The 24865-nt window shown below is 39.4% G+C and overlaps 1 protein-coding gene across 2 annotated transcripts in view; it reads right to left on the bottom strand.

The window, feature by feature from the left end:
• Window positions 1-4424: 4424 nt before the first annotated feature.
• Window positions 4425-24865, bottom strand: part of TPD52L1 (TPD52 like 1) — a 100699-nt gene continuing 80258 nt past the window's right edge. Inside the window, exons 4-7 of one of the 2 annotated variants that reach the window (XM_049654298.1) lie at window positions 18871-18972; window positions 12994-13032; window positions 10009-10069; window positions 4425-5066 (exon numbers count right to left, since the gene is read on the bottom strand). In XM_049654298.1, the coding sequence (XP_049510255.1) occupies window positions 4938-5066; window positions 10009-10069; window positions 12994-13032; window positions 18871-18972 (331 nt within the window). In that variant the 3' untranslated portion in view covers window positions 4425-4937. The remainder of the gene's footprint in view (window positions 5067-10008; window positions 10070-12993; window positions 13033-18870; window positions 18973-24865) is intronic. The other variant, XM_049654297.1, reaches the window with a different exon arrangement.

The raw sequence follows: 24865 nt of genomic DNA, 5'->3' as shown, positions 1-24865 counted from the left end.
CTTTGGACTATTTATTGGAGATTTTGAATCATTTTATTCTAAATTAATAACCTACAGCCCTGAAGGCCAGATTCATGCAATGATGGAAAATTAAGTTACGATTGCTTTTAAGAACAGATTCTTCAGCTGACTTAGTGGTGAGGATCCAAGAAAAGGAGTGTATTATAATGCATTTATGAAATGCTGCTTTGTTCAGATGATCACTCCATGGAGCCACATTGTTCATTTCACTGTGACCTGCCTTAGGCCCCTGATCATAGACTTGTAAACCGGCTAACAGGTTCTGCCTCTCCCCCTAATCCTTTTTGTCATTTGGGGATATAAATTCAGGCATACGGTTTCAAATGCCATCTTGTCTTCCTCTGTGTATTTTTCCCTGTCTGATTTATAAATATTCAGACCTTGATTATGAGAACATTTATCACCGGGTAAGAAATCTGTAATCAGAGGAATGTTACTGAGGGCACTGCACCTTATGTTGGGAACACATCAGACCAGGTTTCTTCCCCCATTTCCTTTCATTGGACAAGTAACCTACCCTGCTTGCCTCTGAATGAGGCACAACCATGGAATGGTCAGGAAAAGGAAGTCCATCTGTGCAAACTTGCCCAGTATTTTGGCGTGAAGCAATGATGCCTGCCCCTTTAATTCAAACGTCAGTTTCCATTTGAAGAAGGCCTGTTACTCTGGCATGATGAGAATATTCTAGGAAGCGTTTCTTTGGAAACTCTTGGCAGTATCCATGGATACCCAATCTGCAGGAAGCAAAGTGCATGATCTCTTCAGAAGCAACACACGTGTACATATAACTGCTCCGCGTTGAAAAGAGCAATGCGGTTTGCTTCAAAATACTGATGCATCATAGCAACGGTATTTAAAAAGTGGTAAATGGTTGAAAATTCCAAGTCTGCTCGTTACTAGAGATATGGTTAGTAGGAAAACAGAACTCCATCTATCAGTATTTTGGAGTTTTTTCTCCTGGCATGAAAATATGCACATAAAATAATCACAGATAAAAGTTCAAATATTTATAACCAGAAGATTTTCTGTGGTTGTGAAGTTTTACTTGTGATGTTTTTTGCCTGCTGCAATTTTCATAAATCCAGCCTGTATTTGGGTCAGACTTAATACTGGTCACCTAATCATTATTTCCCATCTACCTACCAAGTTCACACTTGTCCTAAACCTTACTCGCTGGAGTAACAGGCTTAAAAAGAGAGCTATAAATATCATTTAATAAAGAACACAACGAAGATCAATAGGAAGAGATACCTATTGAATTCATCAGCCAACTCTGCAAATATTTAGGCATCGTTGCTTAATTTTTTTTTTTTTTTTCTCTTAGAAGATACCTGCTACTTGCCTGGAATCGATCTGAATAACAGAACCTATAATTAAAATGTGGTACCAAAAAATTGTTGAGTTGAATTCAACAAAAGAGAATTTGTTACCTCCTTGTAATTAGGAAGAGAGACTACCCCACTCAAAAGGAGGACAGGGTGGAAAGGCAGGGCTGCAGGGGAAGACAGACGGGGCTCTTCTCAGCCTGGCTCTCCCTACCTAGATCCTGGGGGCGTGGAGGCGTGGGTGAGGGGGCCCTTTTTCAAAAATAGTTCCTTTGTTTTTCCCTTGTGGACTGGAATTTCACCAGCTGTTACATAATTCTATTTGAAAAATGTCAGTTCTACCAGAATGTCCAACCTGTTCATCTCAGTCTCGTGGTGATGTGTGCTTGGAGATGAATGGCTGATAAAGTGCCTTGTGGAAGAGCATCCTCTGTACCCAGCATTTCTGCCTGAGTAATTTGCCAGTCTTCATACTCAAAGTGAGATTGGGATGATTTCTGGGGGGGAGATTTATGATTGATTGTGTTATTTTTGGATTGCCTTGATAACTACTCTTTATGGTATGAGCTAAAAGACATGTAAAGCATTTTTACCATTCTTAGATATTATTAAAAGTAACCATAAAAGGGGCACCTGGGTGGCTCAGTTGGTCAAGCAACTGGCTCTTGATTTCGGCTCAGGTCTTGATCTCACAGTTCATGGGTTTGAGCCCCGCGTTGGGCTCCGTGCTGACAGTGTGGAGCCTGCTTGCCATCCTCTCTCTCCCTCTCTCTGCCCCTCCCCTGCTTGTGCTTTCTCTCTCAAAAAATAAACTTAAAACACACACACACACACACACACACACACACGATTTTGCCACATATGATAGTCTGAAGTTCTCTGAACACCAGGTTTGAAGCAGTCTTATTACATCTCATGTTTAAATCACTTTTTCATCTTCCCACCATCTCCCTTTCCCACACCCATCCACAGTCCAACTTGATAATAAGTGCACAAGCTTATGCACTGTTTTGTGGTGAAGTTCTACAAATTTCAAGCTGTCAGATACTTTTGGAACAATGAACAGTGACAGAGCAGCAGTCTAGGCTTCCAGTGTTTTCTTCACATTGACCACCATGAATGGTGTGGCCTATTAAGACGTTCCATAATAAAGCATGCAGCTCTGCTTTCTATAGTTCGAGAACAGCGTTATAAGAAAATGTATAATTTAGAGTAAGATGCAGATTGCTTTGCTGACATTACCTACCAATGGTCATAGTCTTTATGAGATGTGAGTTGTAAGATGAATTTGCACGGTAAATTCATGAATATTTTCCATCAAGCAACAGCATTTTAAAAAGTGGCAAATGGTTAGTTTACAGAACTGCATACTTTTTTGAAGAGCCAGTTTATTTTGTAACCACAACTCATATTGGAATTCCAGGTCATTGAGAATTTTTTTTGTTGTACTATAATTTTGTATACATGGTGTTGACCTAAAGTCATTTTGATTTTTTGGTAAAAGATGACGTCCATCGTGTGTGAACACCTTTTAACACTTGTGGAAACACTTTACCGCATGTGAACATAATAGGGAAACTCCAGGGCCAGTCAAGTCGGGATGACCTTGCACGTGCAAAGTGAGGCAGAAACAGGCAGCTCTTGAGTGATTAGGAAATGAAACCTCTACGCTAAGACTACCCACCTACCAACAACTGGTTTGATTATTTCAGTTGGAGTGATGTGACTTATTCACACATCACAAAATGATACTCGTGTCATTGTCTCTTACATCACTCCCAGATCAGAGTGAATAATAATCAAAGAAAACCTTTCAATTAGTAGACGTGACATGAATATAGTTTTTATAAAATGGGTGAAATCCAAAGTTTTGAAGAATGGTTTAAAAGAAGCAGCTGAAATATATGTGAAGCTTCAAGACATTAACACTAATTTTCTTGATTGCTTTTCTATCCACTTTTAATACGGTTTTCAGATTTTAAGGCTGAGACCTGTGTGTGCAGAAATTAGTTGGTGAATGAAGATATTTGTTTATGCACCATAACTCTTGTTTTTTCTAATGCAGTGCAGTGTGCTGAATGCGGTCAAAGGGAGTATGGTCGAGAAGTGAGTTTATAAAAGGTGACCATTTCAAACACAACAGGCAACTGCAGATTGAGCACAGGAAGATTGATACCCACATGCAGCAGTGGGTGAGCAAGTCACAAGCCAGCTGGACAGGGTTTAGTTTCAACCAACATGCTGGAAGCTTAAAATTAGGGAAAATGCCAATGATCCTATTGGCAGGGCTTCTTTGTCCACATTTGTCCACTCTGGTTCAAATTTATAGCCCCATACCTACCTCTGCTAATATTCCAAGCCTCAGAGATTATATGGCTTTGAACTAGCTTGATTTTCAGTTGGCTGTATGCATTGTCTTGCCCCATTCATTTGAATAGGATTTTTCAGACTGGCTTTATTTCCCTATGTCACATATATCCACTTCTCTCTAATAGTAAATTTAAAAATGAATAAACACTAAAAAATATTATATAATATATATTGCATGGATTATATATATATATATTAAATTGTGAATTTTCTTAGTAGGTCAATTCTGTGTTCACTTAAAAATTGCATCTGTAGCATGTGTGTCTACTTAGTAACAAATGTATGTTCCCATTTAGAAGGAAAGAGAAGCATATGATGTGGAAGGTAAAAACTCCTGCAGAAATCCGATTGTATTAATACAATGCTTTTTTTCATTCATGTGCGCAATTTGCAAAATGGAAGGGGTTGAAGAACTATTTCTCCCAGTTTCTAGCCACTCCCTTTTCAGATCCCCTTTACCTGAGTTAAATACTACTCTATGTAAAAAAAACAAACAAAAAACAAAACAAAACAAAAAAACCTACTCTATGTAGATTAGAGAGAATTTTAGAATTGACAGGGTCGCTGGGTAATTACCTACACACCCTCTTATGTACACCAAATTAGCAGAAGTTGATTTAAAATAGCATCTGCAGATTCATAACTACCACCTTTTAAAGTCTGTACTAGCCCTGAAAACTTAAAGAAATTAAGAATTCAAAGTCATCATTAAAATCGATTTTAATTGCTTAAATAAACATACATAATTGATGCAAGTGAGGGCGATCACAAGCAGTTTGATGAAACTTGCAGTGAGTCCATCCCGTTGCTGCAGACTTCTCAGAAAGAGCTCCATCCCGCCCATGTGACTGAACTGAAAGGGGGTGCTCACCCTCAGCCTTCAAAAACATGCACATCGTAAGTCCAAGCACAAATCAAAGCAGGTCATTAATAGCTACGGGAAATACACGTTGAATTACACAAAGACAAAGGTATGGCCAATTGTGTACCTGCTGAAGTGGGGATATTTTAAATTATGACAATCTACGAATACTTAAGTGTGATGGTCAAGTGGTTCATCATTAGCACACATACAAAATGGAAATCATTTTACGAAACTCCGCGGTGGGGCCATTCGAAGAACAGGTCAAGGCCTGGGTTTTTCGCAGCGGGTGTTTGGTCGCCGCATCCGAGGGCGCGCTGGGCGGGGGCGGGGCTCGGCGGCGGCTGCAGGGGGCGGCCCTAGCACTGCAGCTCCTCCTCCTCGGCCCGCCGGGGCCCGCCCCCCGAGCTCTGCGCGCTGGCGTGCGCCGTGGAGCTGAGCACCTCTTCAAAGCTGCCTCCGCCGTGGTTCGCCCCGCCTACTTTCGTCTGAAATGGGCAGAGACGCAAGCGTGCCGTTAGTTCATCGGGTCTGCAATGTTCCTGTAAGACGGATTACTCTCAAACTCAGAAATATATTTTTTTCTTGCGAAGGGACGTAAAGGGTGTAGAGTAATTTCCTTTAAGAGTGCTAGAATGCCATTTATACTTGGGTTCTGGGATAGGATCCAAAACTCCACAATTTTGTACAATTTTAGCAGTGCCCTCTTTATCCCGTCTACATCTAAGAATCTCAATCCCTTCAGGAGCATATCCAGATCTGTGGATTTACACTGTCTACACACTCACCCTGAGAACAGATGTAATCAAAATGTTACCGGATTTTAGATAAATTCCCTCAATTTAAAAAATGTATGAACATCTTTAAGTGACTTCAGTTTAGGCTTTCTACTGGGATTTAGCAAGGCGATCTGGATTCCTGACAAATGTGTTTTGAAAAGCGGCTGCATTGAGCATGCTTTCTGGTCTCTGCTGTGAGAGGTAGACAGGACTCAAATCTTAAGTTCTGGCCCCTTCATATCTTTCTAGGCAGTTGCCCTTATAGGAGGAATATCCCTTGAAATGCAAAGTTATGATGCTTTAGGAGGCTCCCTTTTCATGTACTTGTTACTGGTAATAAGAATAGAATCAGGAAGCTGGGGCGCCTGGGTGGCGCAGTCGGTTAAGCGTCCGACTTCAGCCAGGTCACGATCTCGCGGTCCGTGAGTTCGAGCCCCGCGTCAGGCTCTGGGCTGATGGCTCGGAGCCTGGAGCCTGTTTCCGATTCTGTGTCTCCCTCTCTCTCTGCCCCTCCCCCGTTCATGCTCTGTCTCTCTCTGTCCCAAAAAAAAAAAAAAAAAAAAAAAAAAAAATGTTGAAAAAAAAAAAAAAGAATAGAATCAGGAAGAAATCAATTTATAAGAAATAGGGTTAAAGTATTTTGAAAAATTCCTCATAAAAAGTCCTTTGAAAGAATATTTAATGCTTAATGCAAGCCTTATTGATGGTCACATTGGTTTCCTTTAACTATTAACAATATGGAAAAACACGTTAAGAAAAGAAAGGTACAGAATAGAAAATGTTGCTTTTCCCAAAATGCTGACTACTCCTCACTGCCACCAAAGTGATCACTCACTCACAGGAACATAAGCCACACTAGGGGATGTATCCGCTTCCTGCCTGGTCTGCCCTTTAAAAAACTTAACCAGGTTTTAAAAGCTGTTTAATCATTGCAGAACAAGCACACACTTTTCTCCAATTGTCACTAAAATCCCTCTCTGCCTCTTTAAATTCAGTTCCTAAGTTGAATTTACCACCACGCTCGGGGTCAGAAAACTCATTCCAGAAAGTGACAGATAATAAATATTTTAAGCTTAGGAATCACATCGTCTCTGTCACAAATACTCAAATCAACCATTGTACAAAGCAGCCAAAAACAACACATAAATGAATGAGCATGGCTGCTTTCCCAGAAAACTGTATGTATGGACACTGAAATGTGAATTTCATGTAATTTTAACACATCACAAAATAGCATTCTTCCTTTGATTTTTTTCAACCATTAAAAAAGATAAAAACCATTCTTAGCTTACAGGCCATTCAAAAATAGGCAACCAGCTGGATTTGGCCCACAGGCCCTCATTTGCAGACCTCTGGCACTGAGCATGGATTCCTCCCCCACTCTGGGTCATCTCAGCACTGGGAAGAAGCAGGCGTTCTTTCAACTTGGTAATTTTTCACTATGTTTATTTCTTTCCAGAGAGAAACAAGAGTAATCTACTCTCTTAATAGTTCCCATTCTCCTCTTTATTGTATTTGTATTCAATTTTGCAACAGAAGTCACACACACTTTTGAATCAAGTGGATACCAAGTACTGATATTTTCTGTTGGGTTTTGTTGGATTCTCCTCTCCTCTCCTCTCTCCTCTCCTCTCCTCTCCTCTCCTCTCCTCTCCTCTCCTCTCTTCTTGATATTCTCAAATCAAAATAGAAAAATAAAGGAGGGAATCATTTTGAAATAAAGCAAATTTGGCAAAAAGGGGAATGAAATAAAGGCGTTTTCTAACCATGTGGGTTGAGTGGAATAAAAGGGTGTCCTAACCATGTGGGTTGAATGAGTGCACACAGCAATACTTTAGGTGAGGAGTTGCTTCAGCAAAGATGTGAACAATAGACATCTTCTGGACTCTTAATCCAAGCATTTGTCACTTTGTCCCCAAAACTATGATTGCTGTTTGCATACAATTCTATTTGAATTATGGTGTTGGGCCTCCTAATCTCTAATAAAAAAATGGCTGGTTGAGAGGACACCAAGAAGTAATAAGTATATGTTGTCTTTTTTTTTTTTTAAGGTTTTAAATAAGGCCATGCAATGTATTCATCAAAAAGAGGCGTGCTAAAAATATGGTGTGGTTGACATGGTTCGAAGAATGATTGGAAGGCTACGTGATTAGAATGGTTGGAAGGGATGTGCTTGCTTATTCACTGGAACATGGCAGAATATAACAAATATGATTTCACAGGAGCTGGGTTTTGGTCTGCTTGCTTGTTTGTTTTAGATGAAATACAAAGTGTATAGGTGAAATCAGCTGATATGTCATCAAGTAATGCCATCAATGATGTAGGCAAAAAGGACTAAATTTTACATAATTATGATGCATTGGGAAAATGTTCATGGAAAATCAAACTACGGAACTTGGTAAAAAAAAAAAAAAAGGGAAGAACAATCAATTGGATATAAATGCCACCTGGTGTGTGACAGATTGTGCTGGAAGATGCAAGAACGGACCTCTCTTCACAGCAGAACATTATTTCTAACAGAACACAAACATGAACATGACTGCTTTCGTGTGGTGTTTTACAAATCAAGCCTAAAGCAGTGTGTGTGAATTGAACTGCAGACTATAAACCTGCAAGGAATGCCCTTACTGATTCATCCTTACTGATTTGTGAGTCAGCTGAAACAGCCTCACGATCCATAACTAAAGAAAGTTACAGAAGTTTTGAAGAAAATCTAGAACACAAAAGTAAACTATGCAGCAAAGAAACTAGATAAAGAAGGGTTAAACCTGTATTATTTAGTCTGGAGGAAAAAAAGAACGAGCAGTTTGCAATTACTGAATATGAGTGGGAAGTTTTACACAAAGCACAATTATTAGCTGCTTATTCTCCATTGCCTGGGTGGGCAGAAAAAGAGGAAGTAGGCATTGACTGTGACATAGGAAGTGGGTGGCATGTGAGTCTTGTTAAACCCAGGGACAATCATGCAGACACGGAATCCACTTTAAGAAAAGTCTTGACACAGGCTAGTATCTAGTCGGCTGAGTTAGTTCTGTGCTTGTCTGAAGGAGGAGGCAGGCTCTCCACTTTCCATCCCCATGAAGTGAGAAAAGGGAGAAGCTCAGAGTGTGGACCAAACAAATGATATGTGAGCTGCGAGCTTACCAGAGTTTCCTAAAAGCAAATGGAAATAGGTTGTTCTTTATTCTTCTTTTGCTTCTTCATATCTCCTTCTTCTAAAGAAAACCTAAAAAGTACAACTTCTCCTGTGTCAGAACTTATCTAACAAGTAACAGAATCCATCTCCCTTCGATTGTCTGAGGCTGAGAACCAAATGCAGAGAAATTAACTCCTAGGATTTTCTGAACCTTTTGTTCTGAAACTTGATATCTTAGCAAGAGAAATGTTCAAGGAACCACACTGACCCTCCTTATCAAAAGTTTTCCCTACCCATGGGGGCAATTGTAATGGCTCCTATGGGTCCCTATAACACTCAATAAGCCATGATGTTGACAAGAGGGGTAGTGAAATTACACAACTACAAACTGCTGGTAAATGCTGAGTAATAATCTCATTCTTGGGTCATAAACATCTAATCACAGGCTAAATAAAGTAGAAGTAGAAGACTGTGTGGAAGATCCTTCCCTAAGAGGAAAGACTCTTCGAGATCCTGTAGGAGGAAGACTTTCCAGCCTCACAGGCTTATCAGGCAGCACATGGTGGCAGAGAATTCAGAGGCAGCTGGATAATCAGCATGTGCATATACCTGCTTTTGATCTGGTTAAAGATCATCTGCATCCTTCATTTTCCCAGCTAGGGAAATACAGAAATGGATGGTCTACAAAATAGTGATAATAACGTCAAGATATATTTAAGTCATTGTTTAAATAAACAATCTTAGTAGTTTCAATGATTTTTCCTGTTTTGAAAGTTCTCTATCTTTTAAGCCTAGATTGATTTTATTTGTGCTTTCTTCCTCTGTAGACTAACCTACCTATGCTCAGACAATATTTTCAAATGAAATTTTTTAGCCCCTCCCATGAAACAGACATATTTTCAGTCTAAACCTGGAAATCAAATGCATTATTACAAAGTTATGCATTTTGTGACTCAGCTTTATTTTCCCTCCCTGATAATCCTGCTGTGCTATGCTCAGTGTGTGAATGGAGGAAACAAGTCTAGGTGTCTGACAGGAGGTGGAAGGCAGCATAACGTGTGGAGTCAAGTTCACTATTGCTAGCCCGTGTGCAAACTGGAGGGGCTCTGAGTTGTTACTGACCTTCCACTTGCATTCTAAATCCAGAATTCACATATCCTTTATCCTATCCACAATCCTCTCGCACATACCTGTTTTCGAGGGGTACCACTAAGTTCTAATTTAGTAATCTTAGTTCTAATCTTAGTTCAAGACGTGAACACAAATCCCAGTTCACTTCCAACAAGTAATCACCCCTGAAGGGCTTACATGAACAACTCTGTGAGGGCACAGCAACACCGTTCAGTACTGGTTTTATTGATAGATTCATATGGAAAGAAAAAGATGGACTCTGTGCAAGTTTGCCTTCCTGGCTGCACCAAATGCTGGCGGCCCTGCCTTCGGAACTAACCATAGCAGTGACTAATGCTGTCCTGATTCACGGACCCAACGACACAAAATTCACTTCATCTGTACCTTAAGGCTTGTGACAGTTGTCTCAACCCTCTCCTCAAATGATTTGAAAGTAGGAGAATTCCTAAAATAACAAAAAAAGAAGAGAGGTCAGCCCCAAAGACTCACTGTCTTAGCAACTGTGCTGGTTGCAGAAACCGTGGCTTTCTGTTCTTATTGGTAAACATCATCTCTGCACCACAGCCATGTCCTGACATGGACATTTTCTAAATAAAATATTCAGATAATCAACTGTAGAATAAATAGTACAGCATTTTGTTAATGACACAACTGTAATAATTTCAAGGGGCACCGGAAATCATTTCCAATGAGTCAAAGGAGTGATAGCTTAATTTGTCATTTACTAATTGTTTCTAGCACAGTACTCCTTTTTCCAGCTTTTTTTTTTTTTTTTTTTTTTTTTTGGTAAGCAATGGAAAGTCTATCTGAAGAATGTTGTGTTAGAGTTGTCTCCCCTGGAATTTTAAAGTTATTTATTTCAGTAAATGTGAGAGAAGACAGAAATAGCTCCAGGAAAAAAAAAAAGGTTCATAAATTTTTCTTTTCCATGCCTCAAAAGGTAATCACTTCGTCAATTTTCATGAAGTGGTGTTTCTGAACGTCAATGCTTTCATTGTTTTTCCTCGTAAAGAGGATATACTTTTTGTTCTCTTACCAAACAGAATCTTTTCAGTTATTGACATTTTATTTGTGACTCATTCATTGTGTTAAATAATCTATATACACCATCTTGTTACTTTAAGCGTTAGATACTTCATTTGGTGCTTTTTGGTTTCCTATATTGGATTTGGCCACATGACATCATGATTTAATGACACCATGACCATTGAAAATGATATCCCTAACTAAAGAAACAGGAACTAAGAAGGAACTAAAAATGTATCTGAATTCTTGTATCCATGTAAGCACTCAGCCACAAGGACTGTCATCATTTTCAAGTCAAATAACTCAACTGAATGATACTAATTTTAATAAGCTGCCCGTTATTCTGTCTTGAGTGCAAAAGAACTGAAATAAAAGGAATGGCCTAGAGGAATTTTATAAGGGAGAATGGCTATAATATATGGGCTTCTTTGTATGGTGTGGAGTGAAGCATGGCTCTAATACTATCAAGAGGAAACTAATGTACATAATATGTTTTTGGAGTGCATTTGGCTTTGTTAGAGATTATCTCCGGAAACTGACACTCCAGATGGTCAGAAATGCATCTGCATTCATACTGTATGAATTAAGAACAGTGAGTTTACAGGGCCTTATGATCTCACATCTTATCTATAATGCAAGTATAAGTCAAATTCTTGGGTAATCCTCCATAATATTGCTGTTTCATTATGAAATATTAACAAATTTATATCTGAATGACTCAAGAGTATACATTCACTGGCACTTTACTTCCACTGTGGGTTTTATTTGGGCAAGCCTGCTTACATGCCTGCCTATCACTGATCAGTTAACAGGCCCGCGGTGGTCAGACAATTCAGCCTAATGCCTCATGGGTACATGTTAGATGAGTAAAAAAAAATTTTAAGTTAATTTCAGGCAAGATCATGAGAACTACATCTGCATAAGCCAATAAGACTACATCTGCATGAGGACTACATAAGCCACTAGATGGGTTCATAGAGCAAAACCATGTTAATTTTTGGCAAGCCCTTCTTTGGACACCTACACTTAGAATTGGACATGTAAAGGAGCTCAGGGCTGCAGGATGTGCTACTCAATTTGAGTGTTTTTATGCCACAGGGAGCAAGTCATTCAAAGATAGACTAGGCAATCTTGAATCTATGCTTTCTATTTACCACCAAATTAGGGAAATCAAATACTGCGGCTGAATTTCTCAAGTAACTATACAACCCCAGTGTGGAAGAAACATCATCAGGATAATAAAACAGACATTCCTGTAATTAAATTACACTAGGATGTGTGCTAGAGAACAGGGAGAAGCTATTTCCTCAGATTTAATCAGGTCATATACAGCTATAAATGACCCCAAAAGAATTTGGCTTCGGTGGTCTCAAACTATGCAGATTTGGTATGAATATACACTATAAAGCAGGGAGCATGGGGATAGTTCAGACTGTAGTGGGGGAGGGTCCTGGAGGCCTGATCTCCCACAACCCACCCCCCCACCGTGCCAGCCTAGCCCACGGCAGCCCTCCCACGGCAAGCACCGTGGGGGAAGCAGTAATCTGGTTTTAGCCTCTTCCTTTAGATATGAAGAAACTGCTATCACTGAGGTGACTTTCCCAGGGCTGCCAAGTTCATTTATGGCAGAAGTGGGCTACAATCTGCATCTTCTGACCCCCAGTCTGACATTCATTCTTCCATGCCCTATTACTATTAGTGTGCTTTTATCTAATTAAGCCATGCAAACTCAAAGTGGGGAATGTCTTTCTCAGAGGTTTCCATCCAGTTAGTAATTTTAATCACTTATTAGTTTATTATTCAACAGACACCTCACCTTAGTATCTACCTTAAAAAATCCTGTTAATATCCTCTCTACAACCATAGCCCTCTGGTCTCCTATTCCTTTCATTTAAACTGTTTCCCAGGCTTGCATTTAATTCTGCTGAAATAAAGAATGTCCTTCCGCCTTTGCAGGTGTGTTCGTCCAGGCCAGTGCTAAGAATGTGCTTTACACAGGTTACTTGGTTTGTGTCACACAACAACATGTGCAGTGGGTCTTATTTCTCCCAATGAACAGATAAGAGAATGGAAGTTGAGAAGGTTAAGTGACTTGTCTCAGGTTACACAAATGAGAAGAGGCTGGATTTAAGCCAGTGTGGTCAAAAGCAGAAGACCATTATACCCTCCTTCTGTAGAACCCTCAGCCTTTTCTCCTGAAGGCCATCAGAAAAGAGAATACAGGAGGTCATAGGATTTCCTTTCATATTGAGAGGGGGGAAAAACTCCACAAAGTAAATATCAATAAAGTCACACTTCATACATTTTGCATTGGTATTATATAAAGTAATTGACACACATTACCTCATAGCAGGCATACTTATGGAATGGCGAATGGAGTAGCTTCAGGGCAAAAGCAGATTAAAAGAAAAAAAAAGAGAGAAAAGATAGCACAACATAAGTACATGAGAAACTCCCTCCTCACAGTTCTTAAAACAGCAATTTCAACTGTCTGAAGTATTCCTTGCCCACCCCACCAAGATGACATTTGTTTTCGTTGGGTAGGAAGGACCACGGTCAGCTTTCAAGGGCATAAAGAAGAGTACACTGTTCAAGTTGCATGTTATTTTACTTCCTGTGGGTTCTCTGTGGGCTGGGAACTTTGAGGATGAGGAGAATGTCTGGTTTCCTCAGGTGCGCCCAGGAGCCCGTGGACACCCTCTCTAGGTCCAGCTCCCTCTCCCCTCCCTTCTGTTCAGGAAGAGAGGAAGGGCTGTACTGAGGAAGTAGAGCCCAGCAGGTAAAAGCTAATCGTTCCATTGTAGAGAAACTCTCCAGAGGAATACACGTGGTTAACATAAGACATTCAAGGAAACACATGGCAGGCAAACACCATCAGCACAGTTCAACATGGGAGCAAGGACTTCAGTATCCATTCCAGGACATCTGGTACAAATACCAATATTTCTGAGAATTCTAAGGGTTTCGGCCTTCTCTATTAATCCTATGGTAGCTGAGTCATCTTTTCTCTGATCGCCTGTAATTCCTTTGTGAGTTCCACTCAGAAATCAGGCTGGGCAGGGGCGCCTGGGTGGCGCAGTCGGTTAAGCGTCCGACTTCAGCCAGGTCACGATCTCGCGGTCCGTGAGTTCGAGCCCCGCGTCAGGCTCCGGGCTGATGGCTCGGAGCCTGGAGCCTGTTTCCGATTCTGTGTCTCCCTCTCTCTCTGCCCCTCCCCCGTTCATGCTCTGTCTCTCTCTGTCCCAAAAATAAATAAAAAACGTTGAAAAAAAAAATTAAAAAAAAAAAAAAAAGAAATCAGGCTGGGCAGAGAGAGGGAGCACTACAGGGTCACACTACCTGGGATGGCGCTCCCCCTTCACACTTTCCAACACTATCCCTGCTTCTCTCCTCCCAAGAAGATAAGAGTAAGCAATCAAACTCCTCACCCTTCCCCAACAATATCCACTGAGGTCATTAGTATGGGCAGCACTTTACTCGAACTCAGAAAGAAAAAGACAAAGAAATTCAGGGGGTACTTATGATCTTACTTACACGCTCCACTTAGAAACCATGGGCAAAACATTTCCTCCGAAGTTATGTTTAAAAAAGAATTACTAAAAGAAATTCATCAGCATTATTAATCTAATTCATCTCTTTAAATACAGGCAGTTTACTTAGGAAAAAAAATCCCCCCCTCAAAAGTATATCCTACCTCAAAAGTATATAATAAGATTCCACCTAACAGAAGGCTTAACTGAACAACTGCACATTTCCTATCATAAGTGGTCTTCTGGTAACCTTTCCCCTCTTCAGAAGGAATAGAAAGTTGAAGGTAAACCATCCACATAAGAAACAGTTATAAGAATTTCAGAAAAACAACAATCTAGAGAAAATAATTTTGTTTCTCAATTTTACTTTTTAAAGTCTTATAAAACCACACAACTCTTGGTGACTGGGTGGCTCAGTGGGTTAGTTGTCTGACTCTTGATCTCTCAACTCAGGTCATAATCTCATGGTTCATGAGATCGAGCCCTGAGTCAGGCTCCTTGCTGACAGCATGGAGGGTGTTTGGGATTCTCTCTCCCTCTCTCTCTGACCCTCCCCTGCTCTCACTCTATTTCCCTCTAAATAAATAAATAAACATTTAAAACACACACACACACACACACACACACACCTCTCAATTTATGCTTTTTTTTTTTTTTTTTTTAATTCTTTCAATTCTAAGGACCCCTGCCAACGCAGGAACGATTGGGAATGTAGGAAGGGATTCCTAAGAGATTGCTCAGCAAGCGAAACTGGTGTAAATGACTCAGAAATGATACAAATATGTGCTTAAATAAATTCAAACCCATTAGATGCCCTGTACTCTGTAATTTCCTGGTCATGAACACTCTCAGGAAAAGAGATCTAGTGTTTTGGCTGAAGCACACCCACGGTGTGAGGGAAGCAGTGGGCTCTGGGAAGGAAGGGAACAGCCAAGGAGCTGGCAGGGACCCAGAGGCGGCGCTTACCCGATGGAGTGAGACCTGCAGCCCAGGCAGCACAGGAGAGAGCAGGAGCAGAGTTAGCATATCAGGATGCAAAGACAGGACCACAGTGCCCTTTGTCCCCTTTCTCAGCCCCAAAGCAAAGACTATGCGACTCCATATATTACTCTTTTGGAGTATACTTTTTAATGTGTCTTCACAATTACTTTACCAACCTGTTATAAGTTGTGCTTCTGTTGTTCTCATAGCTATCTATAGAGATGGTTGGACTCTATTAAGGTATATACCTCCTCCAGAGATTTCACCTCCACTAGTTCACACACCATTTGAATAAACAACTGCGAAGTTCCAAGAAGATGCCAGTGTTATTATCAAAATGATTCCAAGAGCTTGCATTTCTTCAGAGTACTTTCATAAATGTGTCCTCGTTTTCACTTTGCAGAAAGCATTTTAGTTAGGTAGCCATCTATTAACAATGGTATTTTACAGGTGGAGAAGGGGGGGCAGTTCCATTGATGGGGCTATGGGGACTTCAGGCAATGTCAATCACGATAAAAGGAGAATCTTAGCTTGAAAATATGACTTGTTTTTAGAAAATATATCAATTTAAGGGGAGCTTAGGTTGGTTAAGCGTCCAACTCTTGATTTTGGCTCAGGTCATGATCTCACACTTCCTCAGATGGAGCCCCACATTGGATGCTGTGCTTTTAGCACTTGAGATTCTCTCCCCCACCACCCCCACCCCTGCCACCTCTACCCCACTCACGCTTTCTCCCTCTCCCTCTCAAAATAAATAAATAAACTAAAAAAAACAAAAACAAAAACAAATTGAGAGGTACTCTTTTTCTTTCCAGGATCTGAATATTGCTGGCAATCTTTTTGAACAAGTTCAGAAACTTTTTCCCAGAACACACAAGAAAATTTTACGGTGTAACTAACAAGAATATAGGATAATATGACATTTAAATTTTTTTTAATGTTTTATTTATTTCTGAGAGAGAAAGAGAGTGAGGGTGAGTGGGGAAGGAGCAGAGAGAGGGAGACACAGAATCCAAAGCAGGCTCCAGGCTCTGAGCTGTCATTACAGAGCCTAACACAGGGCTTGAACTCCCAAACCTTGAGATCATGACCTGAGCCAAAGTCAGACACTTAACTGACTGAGCCACCCAGGAGCCCCAGATAATACGATGTTTTAAATTAAAAAGGTATTCAAAGTAAAATGTGATAATTTTTTTAAATTTCTCTACTACTATTTTATAAATTAGCAAATTAATTTAAACGAAAAATAAAATCTTACTAATTTCTCATTTAAGAATCTTTATTACACTAAATTTAAGTACTTTTCAAATATGACTTTCACATATATTATTTGCTCTAGCATAATTTAAGACTAAAAATTTTTCATAAAACTTGTTGATTTCACAGGGACTTACCTGCAATTATATTTAATGTTAGAGTTATAGTTTGAGAAAAATATAGGTCCTAAGTTTGCAAAGTCTACAACATATTACAGGACCACATTTGAGTCTCCACTAACATAGGCTACATTAACTAACATTTTTAGCCACAGTTTAGAATGAAAGTGTTGTATCCTCTATATAGAGAAACAATTAATGAAAAGTTTGGGAACTTCTGGGAAATAAACTATCCATTACCCTAAAACAAATCTACACTGAAACAGAAGAAAAAGAAGTTAACACAACCTTGATGTCATACCCAATTAGCGTATGAACATGAATAGGTTAACAGATTACGTATGTGAAACAGTCTTCATTCTTTTCTACTTAGGAAAACTACCAAAACCTTTACAAAATACAGTGCACTCCTGTTAATGTACACTTCCTAACTGCCATCTTGTGGGGGTCACTTGTAACTGAGACAGTCACTTAGTAAGGATAAAAACTAGCAGGGGTGGCTCAGTCGGTTAAGCACCTGACTCTTGATTTCGGTTCAGGTCATGGGTTCAAGCCCTGCATCAGGCTCTGCTCTAGCAGCATGGAGCTTGCTTGAGATTTTCTCTCTCTTCTTCTCTCTGCCCCTCCTCCACTCCCCCTGGCTGTCTCTCTCAAAGTAAATAAACTAAAACAAAAAACAAACAAAAAAAACCCCTAACATTTATTGAGTGCTTAATACACGGCAGACTCTCTTCTACAACTTTTATAATGACCTGATGATATTGTCACTCTTACCCCCTTTCATAACAAGAACACCTGGGTACAGGTGAGCTAAGTGAATGTGGCTTCCTCATAACCTGACCACCTACGAGCTTGTTACGAATGCAGATCCCTAAAGTCCACCCAAGACCTACTGAGGCATAATCTCCAAGAGGTGGAATATGGAAATATGCACTTTAAACAGGCATCAGAGGTGTTCATAAAGTCCTCTCAAGTTGGAGAAAATAACACTCCAGCGGTCCTAGTGTTCCAGTGAAAGGTTTCAACTAAGTATGTGGAGAACAAATTTTATAAACATGGCACAATGTATTTTCCTGGCTATAACAGGTAATAGGGTATTTTCTGTTTAGAAAAATTATTTAATTAGTTTAGATAAATGTTTTAATGCCATTAACAAGACAAAAAATTTTATTTGTAATAATGGGGTTAATTAATAATCCAGAAGGTTTATCCATTCATCACATGCAGCCTCTGAAAAATTTCAGTTGCTTTTCATTACTGCATTATTAATAAATATGAATATAAAACAATGTACTGAGATTCATGCTATGTACTTAACTCTAGCCTCATGAATGCTAACTTGTTAAGACAGCACATGAATACTTGGCACAATCTAGTAAAGTTTATTTCTGAACAAAATAAACACAAAGATATAAATATTTGTCTGCAAGTAGCAAAGTTGCAGAGTAATAAAAAAGTAATAGTTTAAAGAATCCAGTGAAATAATATGCATAGTTTTTTTAAAAGAAATTTAAAATGTATACTTCAAAAGTTTTTTAAAAATGAATTTGATTTCTAGGGAGAAAAATAAAATTGATTTATAAAGAAAAATTTCTTAAGCATATTGCCAAATTCAAAATAAACTGATAGGTATTTAAACAAGCAAAAAAAAAAAAATGAAAGTAACAACACTATATGAGATAACTTACGAAAACATAATAAAAAATAAGAATGGTCAATACTACATTGTTTTTCTGGTGCCTATAGTGAGGACATTTATTTCTTAGTTCAAAATCTTGATGTTCACCCTAACTTTATATGATAATGAAATACTGAGAATAACCAAATTATGCAAGGACTATCTACCATGGTACCTTTTGGGAAAAACAGAATAAATATGTAATATTTAGCATAGAAAAAATATACTAGATGAATGAATGTATACAAAAATGAAACCTAGAATAGTTTATCAAAGCATACTCCATTGAATACATATTTAACTTACTGTTTAAATTTTAATGAATAAAATTCTGTGTGTGCTGCATTCTTCTGAAATCCTCCCTAATTGCTAATTATTACTAATTACTAATCATTAAAGGAACCCTGTATCTTCCATTTTTACTAGGTCATGTCCTAATGGAGAGGGCATCTTTGGGACCAGGCTCACTAACCCGACTTTGGGGCAGAAGACTTTCCATTAAGAATTTTATCTTAGTCACTATCACTATCAGCCACATAAAAATTTTAATCCAGTTAAAAAAGAATGCATTAGGAAGATCGGCCAATGAGAAAGTTTCCCTTCCCTCAGAAGGCCAAAGGCTTAGCGTCATTCCCAAGGTTCTTTCCCATGGTACCTCATGTCTCCAAACTTCTTGCTGATGGCCGTCCCAACATTGCTGAAAGCCGCAGTTGCCTTCTGCCCTGCGTGACTCAGGGTTTCGTGTGTTTTCTTGTAGCTAGAAGTAAAACAGAACAATAGAAATACAATTTATATGTCATGACCGCCTACAGAACATTCACCATCCTTCTCCTTCCTTACTTTGAAATTTTCCTTTTCTAGGGGCACCTGAGTGGCTCAGTTAGTTAGGCATTCGACTCTTGGTCTTGGCTCAGATCATGATTTCAGGGTTTGTGAGTTCGAGCCCCATGTCAGGCTTTGCACTGACAGCTCTGAGCCTGCCTGGGATTCTCTCCCCCAACACTCCCACCCCCCTGCCATTTGCACGCGCTCTCACTCTCTCTCTCTCTCTCTCTCTCTCAAAATAAATAAATAAACATTTAAAAAAAGAAGAAGAAACTCTCCTTTTCTAAACAGATTTAGGAAGATGATCCACAGCAGTTACTGATTCTATTCATTGTTTGGGGATGATGGGTTGGCTGCTACTTATCAATGGAAAAGTCAGACCATTAAATCTGAATTCAGGAAAAATATTCATATTCAAGTACAGATCTGAATATGCAGATCAGATGTTGATCACAAGCAGTAGACGTGCTCCGAGAGTACAGAGTTATTCTTAAAGAAGTGTGTGTTTTAACTCTGCAAAAAGAGACCCTTGCAAGTAAACAGTTAGCCACCAAAAATAACACAGAAATTAGAAAATGTATATTTCAACGTGAAGACTTAGCTTTTATTGTTCAAGTGGGTAAAATTAATCAGAAAAGGACAAAATACAACTAGTATTTAGCTTATTTTTCTAATACTCATAGCTGGGAATAAGGAGGACACATGATCTTAGGATACTGTAGTGACTTTTTCTAAACAGTTTTAGAAATACAATACTGCAATTATCTGTTCATAATAAGCCTATGTCCCCACTTGACTGATAAGCCTATGTTCCCACTTGACTGATACCTCGAGCACTCAGAGTCAAAATCAAAGTCCATGCAACAGGCCTCACGATGATCGCACCCAAGCTGGTCCTCTTTCTATCTGCTCATTCTGCTCCATCACTGACTTCCTCGCCAGTCCTTGAACTCACCAGGCCAAATCTTGCCTTAAAACCTCTGCTCCAGCCACTCTGCCATGTGAGCCCATCAAATTTGCCAAGAAAAAGGATTTTGTTGTATTGTACATGCCCCACTTTGAAGAATTAAAAGGACCAAAACCTGCATCTTTAGGAAGACTGTGAGTCTGTAAGGCCTGAAAGGTGACACAAGGGAAAAGTAAAGAAATACCCTGCATGACCTGTGACCTTTGCGTGAGGCTGGGACTGGGTATTAGTTAGAGAATTCCTTCTTGCATTGCTTCTGCATTTCCACAGGAATTTCTTGCAGTTAGAGCAAATATTTAATTTTCTTGTAAACGGTTCCATGAAGTTTAACTTGATATATTTGAGAATGCTTTGAATTTAGAGATGAGGTGACTTTTGAACACTTGTGTATCATATTGTGAATTTGAGGGCTTATTTTAAACATAAAAGACCTAGTCAGACAGAAGTGCATATAGTAAGCAGTAAGTGCTAGCTACTTTATGCTTTAAACACTTCTCTAGCAAAATATATGGTGGGTATATACAGGAATCTGAGTACTTCAGTGAAATACAAGTGGCATTTAAGTCTTCATCATGAAAAAATGCAACTCTATACCTATGTGCAATTTCAGTTTAAATTCAAACATATGGAGAGCTCAAAGGAGTGTTGAAGAGAGATTTTTAAGACTGTTAACTCTTTATTCCTGAGAATTATATAATGTTAAATCTGAAAGGCATTGGAGCCCAATTTCTTCAGACTACAGATGATGGGATCAGGGCCCAGAACAACCGCGTGACTTTTTAAAGACAGAGATAAGGCTAGGACCAGGGTGCCTTCCTTCCTTCAGAATGTCTTCTTGCTTTGGACACGTCGCACATTCGAAGGTGAGTTATATCAGCTCCAGTATTTGTGGAGATAAATGGTAATGCATTTCAAGAATTCTAAGATGCGCCTCTTTTCCCACATTTTTATACCTCTCCTCCCCAGACTAACTACCACATTTCTTGAAAACAATTACTAGCCATCCCACATACATTACATAGAGACCAATAATTGAGGGAAAGAAATGTAGAGGGGGTGGGCAATGTCAGAGGGTTCTATGTGAAGAAGTGGTTTCCCAGAACAAAGGAACCAGGGACCCCATGAGAAATAGGCCATTGGGCTCAGAGCACTTAAAAGCTCTAAGAAGTACCACTCACAGTGTAAGAGAAAGGTCCCTCCGGAACTCCGCACTGCACAGATCCTGTAACCTTACACTGCATCCTGATTGGGCTCCATCTTAAGATTGAATGAAGTAATATACATCCCTATCTAGATGCGAGGCACCCACGTCTTGAAAAAAGACCCTCCTGTCAGGCCACTAAAAACTCCCAAGGATGTCGTTATACTTACAATTTACTCCCTTTATTGTGGCATGGAATTTGGCACACAGTTTGTACTACTAATACTTAAAACTGATTTTCAACCCTATCACATAAAATTACATTCACTAATATGCAAATAATGAAAAACAACTTAAACACCAACCTTATAATTGACTTGACAACCTTGTAATTTAAATGGAAATGGTATTTAGCATTTTAGATTATGTCTCTTATTTTAAGCTAAATAGAAGTTACACATTGCTGAGTTACATAACTGATGAAATAGGAGACTAATATATTTTCCTTAAATAAAAGTCAAAATGGGGCGCCTGAGTAGTTCAGTTGGTTATGTGTCCTCCTCTTGATTTCGGCTCAGGTCATGATCTCATGGTTCGTGGGATAGACCCCGTATTGGGCTGATAATGTGGAACCTGCTTGGGATTCTCTCTCTCCCTCTCTCTGCCCCTTCCCCATATTCTCGTGCGTGTGTGCGCACTCTCTCTCTCTCAAAAATAAATAAATAAACTTAAAAAAAAAGTCAAAATATTAAGGTACCCTCAGCTTGCTGTCAATGGTGTGCCAGGAGGCAGAAAAATTGGGAATACATGCTCCAAGAAGTCTGTGTTATGTGCCCTTCCTCTGTGTTCCTACGACCCCTTCGCACAGCTCTTTCCGAACATTTTTTCTACCATGTTGCGATTCTGGTTTTGAAATCTGTCTCTGTGACTTGCTTGAACTTCCTGAGGGCAGGGACCACATCTTGTCCATCACTGCTGTGTCCCCAGTGCCTGAATACACTAGAGCAAGAACCACACGGGGCCAACGGAAGGAAATAGAGTCCAGGCTGATTCCCAGACTTCAGCTACAGATGCAGAGTCAGTACTTTCCACTGTGAAGCTCTTGACTCTGGGGGAGGGCACTTGGAAGCCTTAAGACGCAGGAAGGGAAATGTGTCCTCCTGTGCTCTAAAGCCATTCTGACCAACATCAGCCTTATAGGAACCTGCAGTTCCCAACAAGGCTGGAATCTGGTCCAGTGCTGAACCTTTCTTTGACAAAAGTGTAGATAGCACAGAGCAGCTCACGCTTTAATTCACCGAAGACTTCTTACTGGGAGATTTTTTATTTAGTGTACAAGTAAAATTTCTATTTCTCAGTGAAAGTCAACAGGAACACAGGCTTTACTTTTCAGAGACTGGCTGGAATGGGTAGGTTTTTTTTTTTTCAGCTTTACTAAGGTATAACTGACAAATAAAATTGTAAGATATTTAAAGCGTACACCGTGATGATTTGATATACATACACATTGTGAAAGAATTCCTCCCACTTAGTTAATTAACACATCCATCACCTCACATGTTTATATATATATTTTGGTGAGAATATTGAAGTCCTACTCTCTTTGCAAATTTCAGTCGTACCATACAGTTTTCAAGTAGAGTCACTCTTTTATACATCAGATCCTCAGAATTTTAGTCATCTTATAACTGGAAGTCTGTGTTCTTTTACCAAACGTTCTCTATTTTCCCCACACCATTGTGCCTAGCCACCACCCTTCCACTCTCTGCTTCCGAGAATTTGACTTAAAAAAAAAAATGTTTTTTTAGATTCCATGTACAACTGATACCATGCAGTATCTGTCCTTCTCTGTCTGACTTATTTCACTTAGCATAATGCCCTCAAGGTTTGTCTGTAGTGTCTCAAGGCAGGATTTCCTTCCTGGTCATGGCTGAATGATATTCCTTTGTATATGTATATATGCCACATTTTCTTTAAGGAATGGATAGCAGTTAATGCCAGGACAGCTTAACTGTTTGGCTGGTGCACTGACCAGGAGGTTATCAGTAGTGAGGGGTAAGGTTCTCTGCAAGCCAGCCAAAAGGGATTCTGCTGACTTTTCACACAGTTCATCTTGTCATGTCTTACTGATTTGAAAGTAGTGTTAATCAAAAGAAGAAAGCAGGTGTTCTACAATGTTTTGATTTAAAGTATTTTTTTACACACAAATAGAAGTAAATTTTAAAAATTCAACAGTCTTTTGGGGTGCTTGGGTGGCTCAGTCGGTTAAGCATCCGACTTTGGCTCAGGTCATGATCTCGCAGTTCATGAGTTCGAGACCCTCTTTGGGCTCTGTGCTGACAGCTCAGGGCTTGGAGCCAGCTTCAGATTCTGTGTCTCCCTCTTTCTCTGCCCCTCCCGTGCTCCTGCTCTGTCTGTCTCTCTTTCTCTCTCTCTCAAAAATAAACATTATATTTTTTTTTAATTCAACAGTCTTTTTACAAGAAGATATTTTATAGCACAGGTATACTTTCTGTTATGGGATTTTAAAAAGATTATTATTTTAACAGTGGCCCATGCACGTCTCCCCAAAGACACCAAAGTTTTGAGGCTTATTTTCTTTGGAAGTTTCCCTAAACACTACCAAAATATAGTTATCACTTAAACCTGAAAGAGTCTACTTCCTGCCTTCTGTGATAAGATAAAAGCCGAAAGGTAAGCAGAATAAACAGCTGTCTAAGACATTGACTATGTGTATCTTTTGAAATGAGGTCTTTAATCTTCTCTGGCACTTCCAAACTCCACGGTGCTACAACAGCTTCTCATAAAAAAGAGGGAATGATCATTATTGACTATAATGGTTTGGAAGTCTTAGAAGCACAAAAATCAAAGAGCAAGTAAATCACATGCTCAATTCAAGTTTTCTTAATGCTGAATTTTACTCCTCTTTATGTAGGATGGAGTTATTAATTGTTCCAAAAGGATTTCCTTCCCCAAACCTTCTCCTCTTGGCAGCCCCACCATTTGGTCTGTGGTACAACTCAGAAGGGTTTATTAGTGGGGAAATGTCAGGGGTTAGCAAAGGCTGAACACTCACTGGAATGAAGCTTATCAGCTTGAATAGCTCACCAGAACATCGCATTTCTGAATCCCTACTCCTTCTACCTAAGAAGAGATTCAATTTTTCCTCTGGTGGCCTCCCTACCTCTAACACTCCAAAGCCACCCACCTCCCTCATCCATGCCTCTTTAAAGTCTAAAGACAACACAAAAAAGCAGCAGAGAACAAACAACAACAAAAACCCCAGCAGCAGCAACAACAACAACAACAAAAGGAGGTGGTGGGAATTTTTGGTGTATGTTCTTAGATTCCAAATCAAAGCCATACAAACTATGACAAAAACAACAGCAACAACAAACCCCAGTTTACAGATGATCTTTTTACTTGCTGCTGTATGGTTATCTTTCTATAAAGGAGATCATTTCAGTCTGCTATATAATTATTTCTATCATTCAGTCCTATTCCTCTTTGAATCCTACCACAGGCTAAAATATGCCAAGATCCTTCATTAACATATCATAGATTTTCTTTTCAGTATAAATCAAACTAAATAGGTCATGATTGCTTAATCAGTATGCAAAGTATTGCCTCTGGGAATCACCTTCAATCCTCTGACAGCTAAAATTCTCTTTAGTGCTTTGAAATTTAATTTTACTCAACCTCACCTTACCCCAGCTT

The sequence above is a fragment of the Panthera uncia genome, assembly GCF_023721935.1.
Source record: "Panthera uncia isolate 11264 chromosome B2 unlocalized genomic scaffold, Puncia_PCG_1.0 HiC_scaffold_24, whole genome shotgun sequence".
Lineage (NCBI taxonomy): Eukaryota > Metazoa > Chordata > Mammalia > Carnivora > Felidae > Panthera > Panthera uncia.
The sequence above is the reverse complement of the archived record's forward strand: the minus strand, read 5'-3'. Positions and strand labels throughout refer to the sequence as shown.